General features: G+C 41.6%; 1 protein-coding gene across 1 annotated transcript in view; it reads right to left on the reverse strand.

The window, feature by feature from the left end:
• CNTNAP5 (contactin associated protein family member 5) overlaps positions 1-23,402 on the reverse strand; it is a 914,769-nt gene that overhangs the window by 370,292 nt on the left and 521,075 nt on the right. Inside the window, exons 9-10 of the mRNA XM_060106110.1 lie at positions 11,715-11,864; positions 8,606-8,777 (exon numbers count right to left, since the gene is read on the reverse strand). Coding sequence (XP_059962093.1) covers positions 8,606-8,777; positions 11,715-11,864 — 322 coding nt within the window. The remainder of the gene's footprint in view (positions 1-8,605; positions 8,778-11,714; positions 11,865-23,402) is intronic.

A 23,402-nucleotide genomic window follows, 5' to 3' on the forward strand; every position in this document is an offset into this window, starting at 1 on the left:
ATGTCTGTCTGTATGTATCTATCTATCTATGGTGTATTATGTGTGTATGTATGTATCTGCCTATGGTATACGTATGTATGTATGTATGTATGTATCTATCTATCTATCTATCTATCTACGGTATATCTGTGTCTATATGTATGTATGTAGCTATCTATCTATGGTGTATTATGTATGTATGTATGTATCTATCTATGGTATATGCATGTATGTATGTAGCTATCTATCTATCTATCTATGGTGTACCTGTGTCTGTATGTATGTATGTAGCTATCTATCTATGGTGTATTATGTATGTATGCAACTATCTATCTATCTATCGTGTATGTATGTTTGTATGTATGTATGTAGCTATCTATGGTGTATTTATGTAGGTATGTATCTGTCTATCTATTTATGGTATAATTATGTATGTATGTATCTATCTATATCACACACACACACACACACACACACACACACACACGTGCATTTACAAGGTGTCCTGGCACACAGTAAGCATCATCTAATGATTAACTATTACAATGTCCTGTTACTCAGATTTTAAACTGTGTGCTGCCATGTTCCCTATGGCTTTGACTTTAGTTCTCTTTTACACACTGCTGCCAAAGCAGCCTTTCCCATCCAGGCAGACAAATGTCCAGCACCTCACCCACTCAGAGGCCCAGGCTTACGCTCAGCACCCTGCCTGGAACAGACCCACTTGACCACTCTAAACCCAGTTCCTCTTGAAATCTCATTTCTTCTGTGATACTCCCTTGACCTGCTCTGGCTTTCCAAGCCCATCTTTTTTCTTTCCCCGGACTTTAGGCAAAAACCCCTCTACCTGTATATGGACTGAGAGATCAGTAAAATCTGGCTTTGAACCCTGGCTCCACCAAATACCAAAAATGTGACCTTGGTCGGGTAACTGAACCTCCATAAGCACTAGAGGTCTTATTTCTTAAATAATAATAATGGAGGAAGCCAATGACTCTCAAATCCGAGTGTGCATCAGAATCACCTGGGGGGCTTGTGAAAACTCAGGCTGCCCCCACTTCCCCATGTTTGTGGTCCAGAAAGTGTGGGTTGGGACCTGGGAATATGCAGTCATAACAAGTTGCCAGGTGACGCTGAGGCTGCTGGTCTGGGAACCACACTTTGAGGAGAACTTTGTGGATCTTGCAGAACTGTGCAGTGAATTAAATGAAATCATCCTGAGAGAATGTTTGTTCGGTAACTGTTGTATAAACTATAACCTTTCCTTGTCTTCCATGAAATAGACTCAAAATGATAAATAAAAACAGCAGAAGTGCACTTGTGTGGATTTGGGCCCCATCCCATGAGCTAAGGAAGAACTCACCATATTGTAACATTTCTCACTTTGGAGTTAGAAGCTCAGATTGTGGGGGCTGTGCCCTTACAGTGGCTTTTCTGGCAGCCGATGTACAAGTTTTCAATTGGAGAGAAAGATGAAAACATATGCACTGCCCTGCAATGTAAGCTTTTTTTTTTTTTTTTTTTTTTTTTTTTTTTTTTGCAGTACACGGACCTCTCACCATTGTGGCCTTTCCCACTGTGGAGCACAGACTCTGGACGCGCAGGCTCAGCGGCCGTGGCTCACGGGCCCAGCTGCTCCACAGCATGTGGGATCTTCCCGGACCGGGGCACAAACCTGTGTCCCCTGCATCGGCAGGCAGACTCTCAACCACTGCGCCACCAGGGAAGCCCTAGCTCGCTGTTTTGAACAAACTCCCAGACACAGGGTGGGTTTTTAGCAGAAGTCTGTTTCTTGGAGGTCATCCCACTGAACACTTCCCCACATTCCATGTTGACAGCACTCCCAGCTCTGAACCAATAAGGTAAGAATCCTGACCAAAGAGTTTATCCTATGCTTTTCTTAAAAGAATGTGTGTTGGGAGAAAGGGAAATCATTATGGAGTGAGAAGCTACATGTCCTAAATTATTTGGCTGCAGGAAACTTAAAGCAGTTTTCCACATGGGATTCACTCATTGGAACAAGCAGATTGTTTAATTGTATTATGTTTTTAACTTTTTATTTTATATTGGAGTATAGCTGATTAACAATGTTGTGTTAGTTTCAGGTGTACAGCAAAGGGATTCCATTACATATATACATCTATCTGTTCTTTTTCAGATTATTTTTCCATTTAGGTTGTTACATAATATTGGGCAGAGTTGATACAAATGAACTTATCTACAAAACAGAAACAGACTCACAAACTTAGAGAATGAATTTACCGTTACCAGGTGGGAAGGATGGGGGGAAGGGATGGATTGGGAGTTCAGTATTGACATGTACACACAGCTATATTGAAAATGGATAACCAAAAAGGACCTAATTTTAGAAAGTGTTAAGAGCAACACTGTCTCTAGAGAAAGCAACAACAAAGACCCCAGGAGCAGAGCCCCCGCTTTGGTACCTGTCTTTGCCACACTCCACAAAACTGCTATTTCCTTCTACTTTGAAAAACCAGAGCTGTGTGATCTCCAGGGACCTTCCCCAATATCTTCACTCTATGAGGAAGTAACACAGGAAACGGGACTGTGACCAGGGAAACCTTTGCCACGCACCAGAAGACCAGGTGCAGTCACTGTCCATCTTTAGGAAGGTTTGCAGGAATATTTTTTGGTGGGTGGGGTCACTCTTATTATAATGATACCACCCCCCTCCCACAAGGTGTGAGCTTAGTCTAGAAGGTAAAACCAAGCTCTGACTTTCAGAAGAACCAACAAGTAAAATAACTGTCTTCAAAATAACAAAAAAACAAGTAAAATGTGTTGGCAGCAGCAGTGATTCTGAGACCCACCCTCTCTTCCACCCCAAATAGCCCTTCACTCAGACACCTCTGAAGATCCAACTGTTTTCACTTATATTGTTCGTAGTGGGAAGCAGGGGAAGAGCTGAGTGACAAAGGCCAGGGAGGAAGATGGAATTCAGTTGCCCCCAGCAGTGTCCCTTGGACTGATTTCAAAACCCTTGGAGAGGGACACTGAGACAGAGCTGCTGGAACTCTCTAGAGACCCTGTGAGACTCTTATGAAGAGGGCAGCTGCTTGTGGGCCCAGTAGCAGCAGTACCCATTCCTCTCCCCCACACCTGGTCCCCTATTATACAGAATCCATGCAATCCCACTGCCTACAAGATTAGAAGCTTTAGGGCAGTGGTTCTCAAAGTCTGTCCCAGCAGCACCCTGGAATTTGTTAGAAAAGCAAATCTTCTGGCCCACCACAGGAAAAATCAGAAATTCTAGGGGCAGGGCCCAGCAATTTGGATTGTAACAGGCCCTCCGGGTGATTCTGATGCAAACAGGCTTCAATTTGCCTGCAAAATTTAAGGAAGCATTCATTCCCAGGTTCATGTAAATTCAGGGTGTACACAGGCATGAAACTGGAAATGAGGACCACCTTAAATTGTGTGCCCTGGGCACATCACTTGCTTTCCTTACCCTCTCCAGGTCCAGAGAATGAATGCTTTAGGAGAATCCAGAGACCACAACCTTGGCACCGATATTGATGTGCATCTTCCTAATAGGTGGTGGTTGGTGCCTCAGAGGGTCAGCTCAAAGTGAACTGAAACTCAAGGGAAGTCGCTGAGCAACTGATCCGAGTGCACATATGAGGTCTAGATAGACCACACACCAGAGACTACGGGGGATCCTTGGCTACAGTGGGGGCTGGCGAAACATCAGAGGGAGACCTGAGCTTCTCCTTTCCCCATGGAAACTGGAGATTCAGCAAACCTTTGGCTATAGGAATTCACATGGCAAACTCACTGAGTATCTACTCTTTACTGGACATACAACTGAGCGCCTGACTTCTTACACTCTCTCATTTAACTCTCAATGCGAAGGTAGGTTTTATTATCCTGGTTTTTCAAAAGAGGAAACAGACAAAAAGCTTAAATCCTATGTGTCCTATTTCAAGCCAACAAGAAGCATACTGGGAATTAAACATGTTCCAACACCTCTCAAATCCTCTGCCACCTGCACTGGGATGGATGACTTTCTCCAGGTGTGATGCCCACTTCCCCTCACTGACTCATCAGCATCCCTGTTTGCCCCTCCTGGTTTGGCTTCACACCTTGGATCTTGTCACCTATCGGAATGAAGTCTTAGACAGCATTTGGTGATTTGTTTCTTCTGCCCTGGGCTTTGAACCCTGAAGGACGGGATATGGCTCCTGTAATTAACTGCTCGGATCTTTCAACAAAAGCACTTCTTGACCTGGACCACCAAGAGTGGGACATCCTTATATCACTCAGACTTTGCCTGAGTAGAGTTCCCTAATATTCTGTAATAACCTAAATGAGAAAAGTGTTTGAAAAAGGATAGATATATGTATACGTATAACTGATTCACTTTGCTAGACACCTGAAACGAACAAAACATTGTTAACCAACTAGACTCCAATATAAATTAAAATTTAAAAAATATAAGCTATAAGGATACAGTGTAAAACATGGGTAATATAGCAAATATTTCATAATAACTATATATGGATTATAACCTTTAAAACTGTGAATCACTCTATTGTACCCTTGAAACATATATAATATATAAAAAAAGACTACATATTCAAAAAAGAAAAAAGAGAATAAAGACCTTGCCTGATATCACATACCATTTTGAATGCCTCTCTTTTAAATGGAATCTCATCAGGAGGCTAAGGTTGACAAGGAATTTAATAGATGGCATATCCCTGAACAATTTTTATACAGTTGGGCGGAAGATGAGGTTACATATTTAGATCCACAGACACACAATGACTGTCATTTCCCGGTCAGATCCTTTTGAGTAGATAGTACAAGGGAGAGAACACGGGCAGTGTCTAACTCTGGATTGCAACTTCATTCCTGTGACCATGGAAAAGTAAATATTATCTCCAGGTCTTAGTTTACCCCCTTGAAAAAATGGGGATATAAATGCTCTCATGCTCTCGTATCTTCTACAACTCTTACCACATCTTATTTTACTCAAGAATATATAATAAGACTGCCTTGTTCATTCACTCAATGCCTGTTTATGAGGTCAGATAAACCAGGGCTTGATTCTGCTCTAAGCATACTTTGCTCGATGATGCTTGAGAATATCAAGCCTGGACTACTTTAAGCCCACAGGGTGCAAGAGATAAGTATAGCTCACGAAGAACCGTGTTTTGGGATGAGGAGAACATGAGACTGGAGATTCAGCCTGCAGAGGAGGGATGGTGGCTGCACATCATATTCTAGAGGTTTAAAGACTACTGAAGCGGCTTGGGATCTGTCGGGGTCCCAACGGTGACTCCTACAAGGGTTCTCCCAACCTGACCTTGGACTGTCAGGCACTGGGCAGTCCTCCAATGGAGCCTCCTAAAGCCAGTGCTTTCCCTTCTGCCAGAGAAGTAGGCCAGCCCAGTTCCTCCACCTCCTTTCTTCCCTGAGGCCAGAAGCTTCAGAAAAGTGCCCATTACTGAGATGCAAATTGTTGGTTTAAATCCTTCAGTCCCTGAGAAGGAACTCTCCCAGCTTTACTCAAGACCTCAGCCATAAAAAATAATGAAATAATGTCATTTGCAGCAACAAGGATGGTGAAGTAAGTCAGACAGAGAAAGACAAATATCATATGATATCGCTTATACGTGAAATCTAAACTAAGGATACAAATGAACTTATTTACCAAACAGAAACAGACTCACAGACAGAGAAAACAAATTTATGGTTACCAAAGGGGGAAGGTAGGTGGGAGGGATAAATTAGGAGTTTGGGATTAACAAACACACACTACTATATATAAAATAGATAACCAACAAAGACCTACTGTATAGTGCAGGGAACTCGACTTAATATTCTGTAATAAGCTAAATGGGAAAAGATTCTGAAAAATAATAGATACATGTATATGTATAACTGAATCACTTTGCTGTACACCTGAAACTAACACAACATGTAAAATCAACTATACTGTAATATAAAATATAAATTTGTTTAAATAAAATAAAATGCAACTGTATTCACAGTATGACATTTGAATATATTTTCATCAAAAATGCATAATAAAGGTAAGAAATTTAAAAATCAAAATTCTTTTTGTATGTTTTCACAAAATTATTTTCTTTTAAGCATTCAAAGCTTGCTATTACAAATAAAATATAAAATAGGAATCATAGTTAATGAAAACCAAAATTTTTAATCAAAATGATTTAAATAAAACTAGTGTCTAATGTTTTAAAATATTCATTGAATTTCATTAAACCTTACTAAATTTTTCTAAAAAAACCGCAAAAGCCAAAAACAAACCACAGCCAGACCATTCTCTACCCCCTTGTCTCCCGCCAAACCTTGCCCCCCCCCCAAGTGGCAAGCGCCTTGAAGGCAAAACTTCACACTTGCCCTTAAATCAGGTTCGTGTTGATTAACACATTAAAAATAAAATGCAAAACTCAGAAACCACTTGCTTTTCTAACCCCAGCTCCCGCTCTCCACCAAATATTAAATAGAAGTTCAAGAAATAATTAGTTAAGCAAAGCCAGTTTCCCTTCTGTTAGAGCCACTGTCTGGTAAATCAAGAAAAATGTCCCATTTACCCACTAAACTAAACACAATCCCTTATTATACAATTAACCAAAACACAATTGTATGTAATACAATTATACAGACTACAATTACACAAAAGTAATGATGCAGCATAGATGGCAATGGCGTCCATGTAATCGAAAATAATGAGAGCTCCCTTGATTAGAAATTAACTTATCACAAGAGATCCCTATTGAAAAATGTTCCCTCTACTGATCTACACTTTGCAAAAGGCGGTCTGGCTGATGAAGTCAGATGCTCCTGATTCATCATTAATAAAGACTATAGGGTAGCAACCATTCCGCACAGTGTTTTTTACTCTGAGGTCTCTAAACTAGCACAGTCTAATGAAGCATACATTTTATTACCCACTTTTCCAGCTGGCCAAATAGAAAAAAATGAAGCAGGAGAGCCTGCAAGTCTGTGTGATTTGTTGACGATCCCATGTGGAGTGGTATTAATAGAGAAACATGCACATAAAGTTCCACCAACTTATAGCAGTCATTCCAAGTATGAGAGGAGATTATGGTCTGCAGAGCTGATTTCTGTGTGATGCTCAGTACAGGCACCTGCTACTTCTCATCATTGCTCCCCTGCACTGGGGCTGTCATCTCACTACCTCTGGCTGGTTCTTTTCCAATCCATCCTTCTCCCTTTTCCTGAGTACTCTTTTTATGAAGCAAATCTGACTACCTTCCCTGATTCCTCCTAGAGCACGAGGCTAAATGCGTTAGGCACGCAAAGTTCTCCCTAATTGGCCGTATTCACATCATGTGCTCTACTACCAAGACTCACCATCCCCACTGAGCTATATTTTGTGGAATCTAAAACACCATTCATTGGAAGACATGCCATTATTTTATATGCTTCAAAGAAAAATAAATATTGCCAATTCAACTTCTATAAACAATCAAGTGCAAAATGCGTCCCAATATTAGAGACATTTAAATGAAAACTAAGTGTCTTGAGTGGACAAAATACTTGCAAGCCATGACCCTCCTCCCATTTCTATGACATTTCACATGCCATATCCTGCCAATATGCCTACAATACCATCACCCCCACTCCTCAGCTAAGCCTGCCCGTCCTTTAAAACTCAGCTCAACACCACTTCCTGAAAACCTTCCTGACCTCAGCTGTCACTGTCATATGTCCCACAAATAAGGGTACACTTCCTGGTCATTGATAGCATTTTATAGTAATGTATAATTAATTCCCTGATAAAACACAAGCAGGGACTCTGTATCACCAACACACAGGCAAGCACATAACATGTATTCACCTATGTGGTAAATGGTATTTTGACTGGGGTGATTAGAATTGGAAGAAAGACGGAGGTTAAGTGCTAGAGAAGAAACATGGATCACATGATTAACCTTGCTGAAAATTCAGAGCCTCCTCTTCTTTTATTTTCTCCAGCACGTCTTTGAATCTAGAAACTTTAAATAGAAGAGGAGCCAGAGGCCTGGAGAAATGAAGAGGGAAAGGGAGCTTTTGCTAGATGTGTAGGTTGGGGAATAAAGGTGCTGATTCTCTGTCCAGGGTCCGGTCTCCTCTGGGCCAAAGAAACAGAGGGTTAGGAGTGGTGACAGCAAAGATCAGGCCCCCAGGGAGTCACTGTACAACTGGACTCTGTTATAGGAATCCCAGAGGGTTTGATTTTCATCTGTCAGTTTTAGAAAGGACACTCACTGCAGTGAAGAATGAAATGGTCTAGGAGAGAAGCAATTCCTCCCTCCTTTCTGCTTCACTCTTAACTTCAAAGTAATCAAATGTTGTTTACGCATAAAATTTTAATCCTTTCACAAATTTGTATTTTGATTTAATTTGCATATCCCATTTACTGCAAGTCGACATGAAGAGAGACTCAACTCATTTAAACCATTTTTCTGTGGGCCAGAAATCCTTTCAGAAATATTTTCCATTAGGTGACTCAATTATGTCTAATGTGGCTGATGTCAGGGGATTCGAATTTTGGTGAAAGAAGCTCATATTTAGAAGAGTGAAAATGGGAAGGTGGGTGGGAGAACAGAGGAGAAGAGACCATAATTACCTGTCTTTGATGCTACACAGATCAATGTGTAAATCACTAAAATTCCCCAGGGAACCTTGTTGAACTGAAATGAGGTCCTTGGGCTGGTTATCGATAAAGATGAGCCTCATGCAGCCTTGGAAAGCCTTAATGGGATTTAAGCACTGGGAATCGGTGAGATTGTCGGGGCACCCTGTGGGACAGAGAAAAAAAAATGAAGACGAATACTGAAATGATCAGTTATTGCTTTGGCGACCTATTGATGGAAGACCTTAAGGTCTAATTATTTCAGTGTTTTTTCATTCACAGCAGTGCACACATTTTTGTTGTAAATCCTAGCACTCTCAGAGAGGGGGCAAAACTGGTACAAAATGGGGCATACTCAATCACTGTATAGAGTAGAAAACAAAACGTGTTAAAGGGGATACCCATCCTATCGCATGTATCTCGTTCTTTTTTTTTTTTTTTAAACTTCATTAGGAGATGAGAAGTCAGCAGCAACTTTATTAGGAGAATCAAACCCACAGAGACTTCAGGTAGTGGAATTATTAAAATCATGATATAAAAAATATATAGTTACTATACCTAAAGAAATAAACCCAGGGAATTAAAATATGTATCTCATTCGTTATTTCTCTTCACCCTGTTCGTAAGCTATTTGCCCTTCTTTTGTGTGGTATACTTCACTCAGCCAAAGAAAGCAACATATCATAACTACTTGGGAATTTCTGTCTTGAAACACACTTTTAAACGCACACTTCAATTCCGAATTACACATTCAAAGAAAATTACGCTTTAGGTAACAATGGTAGCAGAGTAATTGTCTGGTTAATTGTCAGCATTATCAGGGTTGGTTCCTGAGAAAGGTACACACAGGAAAGTAGCTGGAATTTTGAAGTGATATGCAAAGCAAATCCGGATGCTAAAGGAACGAAGCGTTTAAATGCACATAGTTATAGGGCTGTAATCGCATACCTGAAAGGTTAATACCATACCTTTTTAAAGGGTGTTCTTTAAAAAAAAAAAAAAAAAAAAAAGACAGGCACTACACTGATTGAGCATAGCTTGCAACCAGGGAATAACTACGCATTAGGACAGGTATAGAGCCATGTACGTGCATGGGTGCTTGTGTTCTATAAACTCCATCCCAATGGTTTTAATAGGTTCAGAGCATATGGGGATGCATGCTTGAAAACATGGCAATAACCCATAAATAATTGGGAATTATTTCAACCGTCTCTAATAGACAGTCACTGCTGGGCTGAAGCACAGCAGTTGGTTAACGGCTCACAGGCACACTATAAAATGAAGAGAGATGCTACAACTTCTAATTGAAGCCATAGAGAGAATTTGTGTAAGTTGACTATTATCACTCAAACTCATTTTTCACTTTCTTTAAGTTTACAGTCTACGAGTAGGACATTTCCTTAAACACTGTTCAGATCCCAGATAAATCTTCCCTCCTCAGCCTGAAGCCCTGTTAAGACCCACGTCTAAAAACACTTCAAATGGGGGAGGGAAGCCATTTTGCCTTTGAGGCATTTCGGATGCTTAAGTAACATAATGAATTCAACGTCATTTTCCCCAGAAATAAATACAAGGTTGCTTTTCTCTGCTGTCTATGAAACACTGCATATGATGCAAAATTATACAGTCTGTGAAACGTATCTTTGGGGGCCACCAGACCTTTCTTCTGCAGTCTTTACATTCCTTTGTTGTCACTAGTGTCTCATGGAGAACACAGATTTGGGGTTGAATCCTGCTTCTGCTACTCACACAAATTATTTCATCTCTGCAAACACAGGTCTTATTATCTGTAAAATGGGGTTAATATTACCTACCTCATAAGGATTCTGCATGAATTAAATGATGTAAGACATAAAATATTTACAGAGAATCAAAGTGTTCCCTTTTTAAAGGAATTTGTTATCCAGGCGCATGTGGAGATTTGGAATGAAGGAAAGAGGCTCTGGCCCTGAAATCAAACCACAAAGGAATCACTCCGCACTGTTTCCCTCCCAGGACACCCGGATGTGTACACTGCATCTGTGCAAAGTCCCTTTCGTATTTCAAAGCTTAACCTCACGTCATTGGTATGAGAGAAGGGACTTGCAAATTCTCTTTTAGAGACTGCATTTTATAACTTTACAGGATACTTCTCTTTAGACCAGGCCCAGCTGAGACCCATATTTACAAAAGCTGAAGCCAGTCTGTCCGTTCTAATGTAGAAAGCATGATGTTGTACACTGAACCTTTATCTCACTGAATTCTCCCAGAAATTCTGCTTTGTTTCCCAACGTCCTTGTTAAGGAAGCTCGGGGACCATGAGTAGGTTACTCGAGGTCACACAGCTACTGGAATTAATTACTCTTTAGAGATTGTTTCTACAATAACAACAACGGGCTAAGTAATTAGATATGAATATTTTAATGAAAAAAAATCTTTAGAAAACTAAATAAAACTATACATACAGCTATAAAAATGAAGCAAATGCCTAATTATATATTTTTCCTCCTTACCAGTTTGCCCGTGTGTTTTCATCTTTGCAAAGTTTCCTAGCATTGGAGGGGGCAGCGTCTATACTGGCTGCTCTTTGTGAAGCTACAAGTTCATGGGCTTCTCGGTCTTCCCCATTTTTAGCTGCCCTCCTCCATGGGCATGGCCTCCAGGGATGTGGGGAACAGATGGATAGGGGATTAAGAAAGCAAATCAGCAGAGAAATGACTAAGAAAGCTGAGGATGCTGGTTGTACCTTCCTACCTGGATATTTTTTTTTCTCTTGCAGGTACTGTTGACGATCGGTACACTTTCTCCAAGTTTTCAGCTGAGTTTCTCTTTTGGAATATGATCACAGAGTCTGGCATGGCAACAAAAATCTCCTTTGGAATGTGTTATGTAACACCAGCTCTGACAGCTAGATTTTTTTTTTTCCTCAGCACCGACCTAGATAATTTATATTTGTACAGCTGTGGGAAAGTTTGCTTCTCATTTCTTTGGGCTTGAAGGTAGGTGTACGTGCGTGTGTGCTGGCAGAATGGTCAATTTGACACAGAAAGAATTGTCAGAGTGAAATAACTGTCCACTGCATCCTCCCTCCTTTATTTTCAATCTCAAAAGCTGGGGAATTTACCTCCAAAGTAATAGCGATTTCCAGAATAAATCTGCATCCGGGTGGTGTCCTGAGTCGGGGATGCTGCATCGTTATCCAGAGTGAGAGTGATGCGGTTCCTTCTGGCGTTGATGCTCACCGAATGCCACAAGCCATCATTCAAGTCACTGCCTGCAAAAGAAACAGGAAGGGCAAGCGTAGGGATGAATGATTTGTGCAGGTGTGGAGAGAGTAGGGCTCATTTCCTTGCCTGCGGTGGTCCTTGTACATTCTCAGAGTGGCCCCTCTCTTCATTTGGCATACAACAAATCCTCAGCTGCTTCCCAAGCATCTTTCTTTTTCTTTTTACCACTTCATTCTATTATTTTCCATTTTTAAAAGGGGCTGAACCACTTCTGACATGTTTGGTTTGAAAACAAAAGGGCAAAACACAAATGGGTTTGTATACTACAAAGGTATAGAAAACATTTATTGACTTATTGATATAAAATGCAGAGTAAAAAGTGAAAAAGAAAGAAAAAAAGAAAAATTCAAAACATTCCTGGTGATTTTTAATCTCTGAGTGGTGGGGTTATAGGCAATTTTAGTTTTCTCGCATTTTTCTACATGTGACTTATATTTCTTTTTTAGTAAAGAAAATAAACTGTTTTAGAGGCAAAAGTAGATGAGGAAAGCTAGATTCCAATGACATACCAGGCAGAGGAGTCTCCTGCTGAAAGGAGGTAACAGACTAGTTTAGTTCCAACCTTTTTCCTTAAGTAATTATGTGACACTGAGTCACCTACCTTCACGGAGCTCTGGTTTTATCTTCTGTAAATACCATAATTCTTACTCTGTATTATTGGCAAGGGATCCACTGAGATCAGACAGGAAAGTTCCCAGGTTGTGGGCATAGTGGATGTTTATTAAAAGGCAGTTTCTCTCTCGTTCTTTTGCCCCAGATTCCTTGCACTGCACTGCCGACCTACCTTGTTGCGGAAAGTGTGCTGGGAATTACGCACCAGTGTTTCCACCCTTTCCTACAAAAAGTTTATCATCTTTTAAGGATCTGTCTGTGCAAAGTGCTTGCTGAAGGAAACATGGCCGTATTACCCAGTCCAGTCACAAAGATTTGTTTGTAACCAGATCACAGAGCCCCCCATGTCTTCACTCAATAGACATGTGCCCTGCTATGGGCCGAGTTACCCTCCTTTTCTCATTGCCTCAGTTTTCTCCCCTGCAAAATGGGGAGAATGACTGTAGTCACAGGCTCTTGTTGAGAATTATACCCGTTAATATAGTAGGGCCTGTAGGACAGTTCATATCACATCTCAAGTAGAAATCATGCTCGCTAAAGCAAAAGGTCAGAACAGCAACCACAAAATGCTCCCCCTGCATTTGGGAGAAAGGATAGTCATATCATCTGGTCTCTATCCTGGGGTAATCCACAGTTAGATGGTAGAGACTTAGGCAAAAAGGCTTAAAATACTGTCCTTTGAGAATTTCAGGCTGGTGGCTTAGAGAAGCAAGCGAACAACAGCCCTGCTTGCAATTCGGGGTGAACCAGTAACATGGTGATAGAGAAGAAAGACCTAACTCCACATAAGGATCCTGAAAATACTTCATAGAAGAGGCGGTTTTTGAAAACTGCGCAAGAGTTTCTCACTTCTGAAGAGTTCTGGGGGACAGAGAGCCTATACAGAGAAGCAAAGGTCTGGAATGAGAAGCAGGACAGGGCAACAGGAAAGCAGGTGGGAAGAGAATCCAGTCAGGGGCCTCGTGTGCCAGGCTAAGGAAGGCATTTCAACAATGTCCTCGGACAAAGGATTCTGGAGGGCATTTTACCCAAGCCAATTGTCTCAGAATCTCTGGCGATGGAGTCCCAGACATCTGCATTTTAAAAAAGCCCCCTTGATGATTCTGATGTGTAGCTAGGAATGAAATGACTAGTCTAGAAGTGATGAAATCACTGGGAGTCCAAGAGGGGACCATTAGCGTGGTGATGATCTGCCTGGAGCTGCACATTCAGAGACTCTGGTGGCCAAAAGTCGGGGCTGGGAGGAGGTGAGGCTGGAAACAGAATGACCAGGGTCTCAGCCAAAGTATTATCAGCGAAAATGGAGAGGAAGGGATGGATGAAGAGCTATTTCCGGAGCTAAAGGAGTTCAGTCTTGGTAGCGCCTACAGGGGGGCAGTCCGTGAGAAACCAGCTGGGATGAAAGCACTGACAGTCAGACCTCTGGTCTCCTTAGAACAGCTACTGAAGAGCTCGTGCCCCTGAGCCATCTGATGGCAGGAGAAGCTGCCCCCGGGAAAGCACAGCACCAGGCTGGGGGCCCAGCTGCATTGCACCGGGGCAGCCGTGCTCCATCTGTTCAGAACGGCCCAGGTATAGGTCTTCCTGCATTTCCTGCCAGCTCCCTTTTAGCCAGTGTTTGCTGTGGCCCTGAACATCTGCTTGGGGTGGAGAGGAGAATCCAGAAGCTACTCAGCCTGGAGGCCCTACTTTCCCCCAAAGGCCAGGGTCTGGGTCCCAGCAACAGGGATTCTGCTAATGCGGCAGAGGGTCTGTCAGGTGTTTCTTGGTGCTGAACATTTGACTTCTGTCAGGGGCATTTGGGGGACATGGCCAGCTGAGGTCTTTACTCCCTTTACTGTCATTTGCATACTGATTTAAATACCTCTGCATAACAGATGAGACTGCATTTGCAGGTAAACTCTAGACTGGGCTGGAAGGAAGTCAGTAACTAGTTCAACACATAGGGTGAAAATAGCCCCTAAGGGCCCAGCTAAGCATCAGGGATACAGTAGGGAAGAAAGTACAGACGGAGGCCAGGGGGGAGTGTGCCATCTAATTAGAGACACATCACTGAGTCACTGTACAGAGGACACTGGCCTCAGTATGAGGGGACCAGGGCTGGGGCTCAATCTTATATGTTCTCACTTGTGGTCCCATCCCTTCCCCAGGCCACTATCCACATTTCTGTCTTTAAAAACATCACTTAATAAGGGTTTGCATGGTCAGTTGTTTGTTTTCTTTTTCTTTTCGGTTTTTCTTTCTGGTCTCCTTTTCCTTTTAATTTGATCTCTGTTGATCTTTTCCTACATGGTCTCTAGTCCCTGCAGGGAGAGCCTGTGTGAAACCTTAGCTCTTAGAATTATTCGAACAGTACTTCTTGCTGTTGACCACACAAAGGGATTACCTGGGCAGATTTTGAAAAGACGGGTACCTGGGCCCTACACCAGCTTCATTAAGGCAGACTTCTGGGGGTGGCCACAGGCCTTGGAAGTTTCAAAGACCCCCAGAGCTTCAATTGCGCAGCCGGGGTTGGGAACTAATACATGAGAGGTTTCAGAAGAGGAAGGGAAGAAGCTAAGAAAAATAAGACTGGCTCAGAGGAGCTGACCTGGGCATAGATTCCAAGGCAAGAGAACTGGCAGATCCCTCTCTAAAAATCTGCTTCTACCTGGGCTCTCTTTTACCCTTCATTCTGTTAACGGATCCAAAATCACACCCCTGGAGCTTCTTTCAGTTTTTTGTTTTGTTGTGTTTTTTGTTTTTTTGCGGTACGCGGGCCTCTCACTGTTGTGGCCTCTCCCGCTGCGGAGCACAGGCTTCAGACGTGCAGGCTCAGCAGCCATGGTTCACGGACCCAGCCACTCCGCGGCATGTGGGATCTTCCCAGACCGGGGCACAAACCCGCATCCCCTGCATCGGCAGGCAGACTCTCAACCACTGAGCCACCAGGGAAGCCCTAGATTTATTTTTTAAGAATGCTCTTTAAAAGGTACAGGTTTAAGTGCTACTAATTATTCACAAATTAGGGAAAATCAATTCCATCAGGTTGCTTTCCTTCAAAAACCTGACATAAGGAGCTCTGAAAAACTAGAAGTTCTCAATGAAAGGAACAGGAAAGTGTTACCTTTGAGGCCAGGAACACCTTCTTGAGGAAAAAACCTCTCGGGGTGAAAAAATACAGTATTGAGGACCACTTTGGGGTGCTAAGCACTCATATGATTGAAAAGCTGAGGCTGAAAAGGTGGGACTTTGGTTCTGGAAAGATTATTGGATGACGACAAACATAAAATTTCTGAACTTTGATGTGATGTTAAATAATATTTGTCATCTCCCAGACTGGTAAAGAATAAAAACCAATTATAGTCTCTGTTAGTGGATATAGAGGGAAACAGGCAATTTCAAAATTGGTAATTCTTTCTAGAAGGCAATATACCAACAAGTATCAAAAACCCTAAAAATATCATACCTCATCTCTACAAATTTTATTCTGAAGAATTAATCCTAAAATAGTAACAGAGCTGCAAACAAGGTTTATGGTGAAGAGAGTTCATGACATCATTTATAATAGCAAAAATTCACAACTACTAATACTTCCAATAAGGGTAGGTTAGATAAATCAGATGCAGTGTATTCAATAACATGGAATATAATCCTGAATCTTTGTTTTTCTGTATGAATTTTAGTATAATGCATCTAATGGCATGAAATAGACTGTGATATTTCTATAGAGATTGTATTAAATTTGTAATTTAACTTAGGGAGAAATGATATCTTTATAATGTTGAGTTATCCCATCCAAGAATGGGATATCTTTTTACATTTGTCCAAGTCTTATTCAGTGCCTTTCAGGAGTGTTTTAACATTTTTCTTGTATGGTTTTGCACATTTCTTGTCAAATTTTTTCCAAGTATTTCACCCTCTTTGTCACTATTGTAAATGAAATTTTCTCTACCATTAATAATAATAATAATAACATGGAATATAATATAGTCATTAAAAATCATAATTCCAAGAATGATAGTGATATCCTGAAAAGTGAAAAACAGTATGTGTGGTACGGCTCCCATTTTGTTAAAAATAACTACAGAAATACTGGAATGATATTGAATGATAGAATCACAGATTCTTTTTTCTTATACAGAGTACTAGAATTTGACAAGTTTCTAAAAAAGTGTGCGACGTTTATAATCATTTTTTCAAAACTAACAAACTGTTGAGGCTGAGATAAAGGATAGGGAAAGTTTTCATTCTTTTCCACTTCTTGCCCCCATTATTTAAAGTGGCTGCTTCCTGGTCCCAGAATTCAGCCTAAGGCATTAGTATAAAAGGTCTCTCACAGAGAGGGTTAAATAGTCTTAGAAGATTTTCTTCATGGAAAAAAAAAAAAAAGACACTTTCCGTCCTTGCAACTGAACTTGCAAATTGAAATATGAAACACAGCCCAATTGTAAAAATAGCTAATAATACACTCTACCAGTATTGAATATCTACAATGTACCAGGCACTTTCAATATATAATTCCTCGTTCTCACCATAGTCCTGGAGGCCAAGCTTTAGAGTCCTCATGTTGTATATGCTAAAACAGAAAATTGGCGAGGCTGCCCTGGGTCCTATGGCTACCACAGAGCCAGAATTCAAAGGGTCAGGCACCTAGGCTGAGCTGTCAGGCACGCAGGATGATCTGCTTCTGCTTTCCACACTTCCAAAGCTAGCCCTGTTCTGCTCCAGGAATTGCTCTGATGGCCAATTACCTCTGCAGAGCTCTATTTTCTGCTGTGGAATTCACCTTTGCTTTTATTTACTTATATTTTTGAAATAGCTTTATTGAGATAAAATTCACATACTGTACACTCCTTCTATGTAAAATGCAGTTCAATTTTTTTTGTATATTCACAGAGTTAGGGAGCAATCACAATTAATTTTAAAATGTCTGGAGCCTCCCAAAGAAATGCTGTAACCTTAGCTATCAGTCTCCAATCTCCCCAGTCTCCCACCTAAAGCTGTGCCAGCCACTCATCCACTTTCTGTCTCTATGGATTTGCTGACTGAGGAGATTTCATATAGATGAAGTCATACATCATGTTCCCTTTTGTGACTGGCTTCTTTTGCTTCACATGATGTTTTCAAGGCTCATCGTAGGTAGCAGCTTGTATCAGTCTATCTGTATGTCTGAATGTCTTTCCATTGTGTGGATAGACCACATTTTGTTTATCCTTTTGACAGTTGATGGACACTTGGGTTGCTTCCACTTTGCAGGTTTTATGAATAATGCTGCTATGAACATTCTTGTACAAATTTCTGTGTGGACCTATGTTTCCAGTTCTCTTAGATGTACACCTAGGAGTGGAATTGCTGAATCATATGGTAACTCCATAGTTAACCTTTTGAGGAACTGCCAGAGTATTTCCAAAGTGGCTGCACCAGTTTCTATTCTCACAAGGCAACTTCCCCTTTGACAAGACTGAGTTCAAACTTTGGTCCTGTCCTTTCGTGGAACTTCTAGCTTCTAAGAAGGATTAAGGCACAATTCAACTTTTTTTTTTCTTAAAATGTCCACTTAGGTCTGACCTTGGATTTCTCACTTTTACTACTTCGATTTCATTTTTCTAGATAAATATCATTACCAACATCTCATGTGGTTTGTTTGTTTTTTTATTTGTTTTTGCGGTACACGGGCCTCTTACTGTTGTGGCCTCTCCCATTGTGGAGCACAGGCTCCGGACGCACAGGCTCAGCGGCCATGGATCACGGGCCCAGCCGCTCCACGGCATGTGGGATCTTCCCGGACCGGGGCATGAACCCGTGTCCCCTGCATCGGCAGGCGGACTCTCAACCACTGCGCCACCACGTAAGCCCCTCCTGTGTTCTTTTAATACTTTTTATAATGAGAACTTTCCAATAATTTACAGTTCACATTTGACGAAATTGACACTAAAAGCAGTTAAGCAATATGCTGAAGGCTTAAATGTTTTTTTGTTTGTTTGTTTTGTTTTTTTTTTCTTTTTGCGGTATGCGGGCCTCTCACTGTTGTGGCCTCTCCCGTTGCGGAGCACAGGCTCCGGATGCGCAGGCCCAGCGGCCATGGCTCACGGGCCCAGCCGCTCCGCGGCATATGGGATCCTCCCAGACCGGGGCACGAACCCGTATCCCCTGCATCAGCAGGCGGACTCTTAACCACTGCGCCACCAGGGAGGCCCGGCCTAAATGTTTTTATAGGAGTAACATTTTCCCTTAAAGTAGAGTTTCTCAACTCTGGCACTGGGTGTTTGGGACTGGATAATCTTTTGTTCAGGGTGTGGTATTCTGTACTATGCTTCTTGTGTAGGATGGTTAGCAGCATCCCTGAATCCCTGGGTGCCCCCATCCCCAACTCCTTGGATGCCCCCATACCCAGCACCAAAAACATCACCATCACCAAACATGGAGTTATATGAGCTGTTTGTATATTTTGGAAATTAACCCTTTGTTGGTTGCATCATTTGCAAATATTTTCTCCCATTCTGTAGGTTGTCTTTTCGTTTTGTTTATGGTTTCCTTTACTGTGCAGACACTTTTAAGTTTAATTACGTCCCATTTGTTTATTTTCGTTTTTATTTCCATCACTCTAGGAGATGGATCAAAAAAAACACATTGCTGTGATTTAGGTTAAAGAGTCTTCTGTCCATGTTTTCCTCTAGGAGGTTGGGATGAACATATACACACTACCATATATAAAATAGACAACCAACAAGTGCCTACCGTGTAACACAGGGAGCTATATTCACTCTATTGTAATGACCTATAATGGAAAAGAATCTGAAAAACAATAGTTCTATATGTATTATATATCTGAATAACTTTGCTGCACACCTGAAACTAACACAATGTTGTAAATTAACTGTACTGCAAGTAAAAAATAAATAAATAAAGGGGAAAAAAAAACACCACCACCAACCTTAGAGTTTTATGAGAATAAAATGATAAATTTATATGGATATGTTTAGCACATTATTTGGCTATGCTAGAAAATTATAAAGTTAGGTTTGTGCTTAAAAACAAAAACAGATCATCACCAGACATTGCCAGAAGTCCCCTGCATGGGATTGGGGGAACAGGAGGCCGGGGTAGATGGGGGTGGAGAATTTCCCTTGGTTGAGGACTGCTGGGTTCAGGGAATAATTCTGAGATTGCAGAGTCTCAGAAAGCAAGGGCTTGCTTTATGTCTCCCTCCCTTTCTGTTTTTCTCTCATTCTCAGTCCAGTTCCTAACAGATCTTTGCATTTCAGACTTCATCTTATTTCAGTGTCTCTTTTCACGGTTTGAAGACAGAAACATTGAAATTGGGTGGCTGTCCCAGCACCTCTAACCATCAGGCATACAGCCACACCAGGACACACAGAGCTACAGTCCAGGCCAGAGCAGAGTCACCGAAGGCTCTATTTCTAACCCCGGAAATGACCTGTTACAAATCTCCATGATGCCTTTACTCGCCTGTTAACCCTTGCTCAAGGCCCTGCCACTTATAATTTCTAGCAATTTAGACAGATTTCTTAATCTCTCTCAACCTGCTTCTCCATCTGTAAAATAAAGACACAGCTGCCTGGCTTGACTTAGAAGTTTCTAGGCTTTATCTTCCCCAGAAAACCCAATTCAGTTGTTTTTCCATATCGCTTCATACCAACCTTTACTTAATAGTTCAAAGGTAGTTTCAATTTTTGAGAGAACAAAGTGGGGAATATCTAAATAATTGAATAAGGCAGTCTTAAAATGTCAATCACATCATAAAAGAGCATATTCCAATTATTAGTACCATTATACTATAATTTAGGTCCTGAGTCCTGTTTTTCTTGGAGACCATTTATCCATCAATTATCAAATTCTATTAACCCTTTGCTACACACGGTGGTTTGAATTCACATATTACTTCAGATTTCTTCTCCAACTTTGATTCTATCCCTTATCACAGGAGCTGGGAATTTTCTGACGGCCTCCCTCTTTTCCCAGCCTCTGACCTCTTTCTGGTACAGGACACCTTGAACTATCTAGACAGCAAGGTTATTAGTGTGAGTCCTCTACAGATGAACGAGTTCCATTCTGAGAGCACGTTTCTAAGTCCAGTTTGTTCATAAGTCCAACAAAGTTCGCCTAGGTACCCAACTAACACAATTGGCTGTATAGTACTGTACAGTAATAGGTTTATAACACTTTTCACACAAATAATACATAAAAAACAAACACCAAAAATAAAAACATTTTTAATCTTACAGTACAGCACCTTTCAAAGGACAGTAGTACAGTACAACAGTTGGCATCCAGAGGCTGGCACCGAGTGAACAGGCAGGAAGAGTTGCTGACTGGGGGAGGGAAAGGAGGTGGGAGATGGTAGAGCTGAAGGATCGTCAGCGATAGGAGACGGAGGGCAAGCTGCAATGTCACTCACGTCTGGCGTGGATGAAACAGGTTCTGGTTCCTTGCTGGATTCAGTTCAATCTACCCTCTTGAAAAAACGATCCAGTGATGTCTGGGTAGTAGCTCTTTTTTTCTCTTCATAGCTGATAGGGTAGCACTGGATTGCACTGTGAACGGCTGCTGCAACCTCCGTGTACCATTTTACATTCAGGTCCTGTGCCTCAAAAACTAACAGGACCTCCTCAAAGAAAGAAAATCCCAACTGATTCACTATGCTGTACAGCAGAAACTCACACAACATTGTAAAGAAACTATACTCCAATAAAAATTAATAAAAACAAAATAAGGAAAACCCCTGCGCCATTTCCTGCATCGTGACTCTCTTCGGTTCTTCGGTTACTTCTTCTTCCTCTTGTCCCTCTTCGTCCTTTCTCTGGGACTCCAATTCCATCAGGTCTTCGTTAGTCAGCTCCTTGTGTGGCACAGCAAGGAGTGCAATGAAGTCGTCCTCTTGCAGGTCTAGCTCCACCTTCTGGCTGAGGGTCACTAAGTTGCTGAAGACCACGTTAGCATGTTTGAAAGTTCGGAACTTGAAGGTTCACATGTAGGGGACTTACGGTATCAACCTTGCAGCAAACCCCGCCCAGGGGGTCATGGAGCCCAGAGAATGAAACTCAGATGCTTATCTTGACAATTGATGCCTCTGTAATCAAGTCTCCATCTGTCCTCACCATCTTATTTCCCAATATTTCTACACAAATTCCCTACTCTAGCTAGACTAGTATATTCATTATGCTCCTAGTAAATGCACTAAGCTAACTGAGACTTCCTCTCCCAGCCTCTACTTCACCTGTATGCTGTCCTCCCACTATCCAAATTCACATCCAATGCCCAGTTTTTGTCCTAGTGCTTCCTTTCCTTAACTATAGGGACAGGAAGCATATATATAAATATTTTTTCTTTTTTAACTTTCTATCACAGTCACCTAGCACAGCACAAAAAGTACTGAATGATGGAGAGAATAAGTTAATAAACCAGGAAATAAAGAAAGTAGGTTTTCCTTGACCAGATCAATACATAAAGATTTCTCTTTTAAGTTCATATAACATCCACTGTCTGATCTACTCATTTAGCTCGTATTATTTACTGCCTTGTACCATTAATTAACTCTTCATCTCTGTAAGTATTATCTCCCCAATGGGATTACAAGTTCCTAGGGGTCAGAGTCTGCATCGTGTTTTGCTATCCCCCTCGGCATCAAAAGAGCAACATCCTACCCTCTCCAAACAGTCCTTGATTGATTGAGCAACAGAATAGCTGAATCTCCACTGCCAAGTGTCAGCAGCAGGGCCCTCTCTGGCACCTAGACCATAAAGCACAGGTTAAACCTTTCCTAGTTGGGAAAGCCGGGTTCATTTGTCAAGATAACCTGGATCCTCAGAACCCTTGGTCAGCATCTGGGAGGGAAACAGCTGGGTTTGCCATACACTAGTGTCAGATATAAACTGTGACATGTTCGTGGTGGGTGGTGAAGGCATAGTGTCTCTAGGATGGGCTTGAATGCTCAGCTCCAGTGTCTACATGATAAAAATGAAGGTCAGCTCTAGAGCCAGATATTTTTCTGTCACCTTTAGGAGACAGCCCAAACTCTAGTGTCCCTGACCAAAATTCTGCTTCATCTTTTGCCTGTGCTCCTTTGCTCTCTGTGATCCAGGCACTCTAAGCCACCTGTGGAGTCTTACACATCTAGATCTCCTCCTAGTTCTCTCCTCTAATTGGAGCATCCTTCCTTTCCTTCTTTGTTTGACTAAATTCTATTCATTCTTCAAAACAGAGCTGTATTATCCCTGCCCCTAGGAAGCCTTCCCTTTTTCACCCTTTCTGGCGCCTCTTCCCTTGTGCTTCCCCTGTACCCTGAGCATCTGTCCTACTGCATCATCAGTGCTCAATACTGTCCCTTTCAACACTGCCTATGAGCTTTTGGAGGGCAATGCCTCCATCCTCAGATTTGAGTACAGTATCAGCAGAAAGTAGACACTTCAAAAGCTTCCTGAATTAAATGTGTAATCAGGAAGAACAAATCCAACTCCATATTAGATCTGTTTCTCTTACTTACCTTAATCTTTGTATTCTATTGCTTTTGCTACAAGTTAAGAATGTTGCCCATAGCCTGAAATATACAGGACAACCCATTCTCAAGGCTCTGACCTTTAAGCAGATAACACTTTTCCATTCATATAGAGATAAAAAGTTGCAGAACGGAGAATAACAATTGTCCTATTGGAGGTTGACAGGAACATCGTGACCTGACCAAGAACAAAGGATTCTAATACCAAGAAGTTTGCAGCAACCAGTCACAGCCCTCCCTCACCTTGCCTTAAAAAATGCTTTGCTGAAACCCTTCCATGAGTTTGGGGTTTTTGGTGGGCATGAGCCTCCCATTCTCCTTGCATGTCCTTGCAATAAAACTTTCTCTGCTCCAAACTCTGACATTTTGGTTGGTTTGGCCTCACTGTGCATTGGACATACCGAACTTGTGTTCG

This window comes from Mesoplodon densirostris, chromosome 8 (assembly GCF_025265405.1).
Source record: "Mesoplodon densirostris isolate mMesDen1 chromosome 8, mMesDen1 primary haplotype, whole genome shotgun sequence".
Lineage (NCBI taxonomy): Eukaryota > Metazoa > Chordata > Mammalia > Artiodactyla > Ziphiidae > Mesoplodon > Mesoplodon densirostris.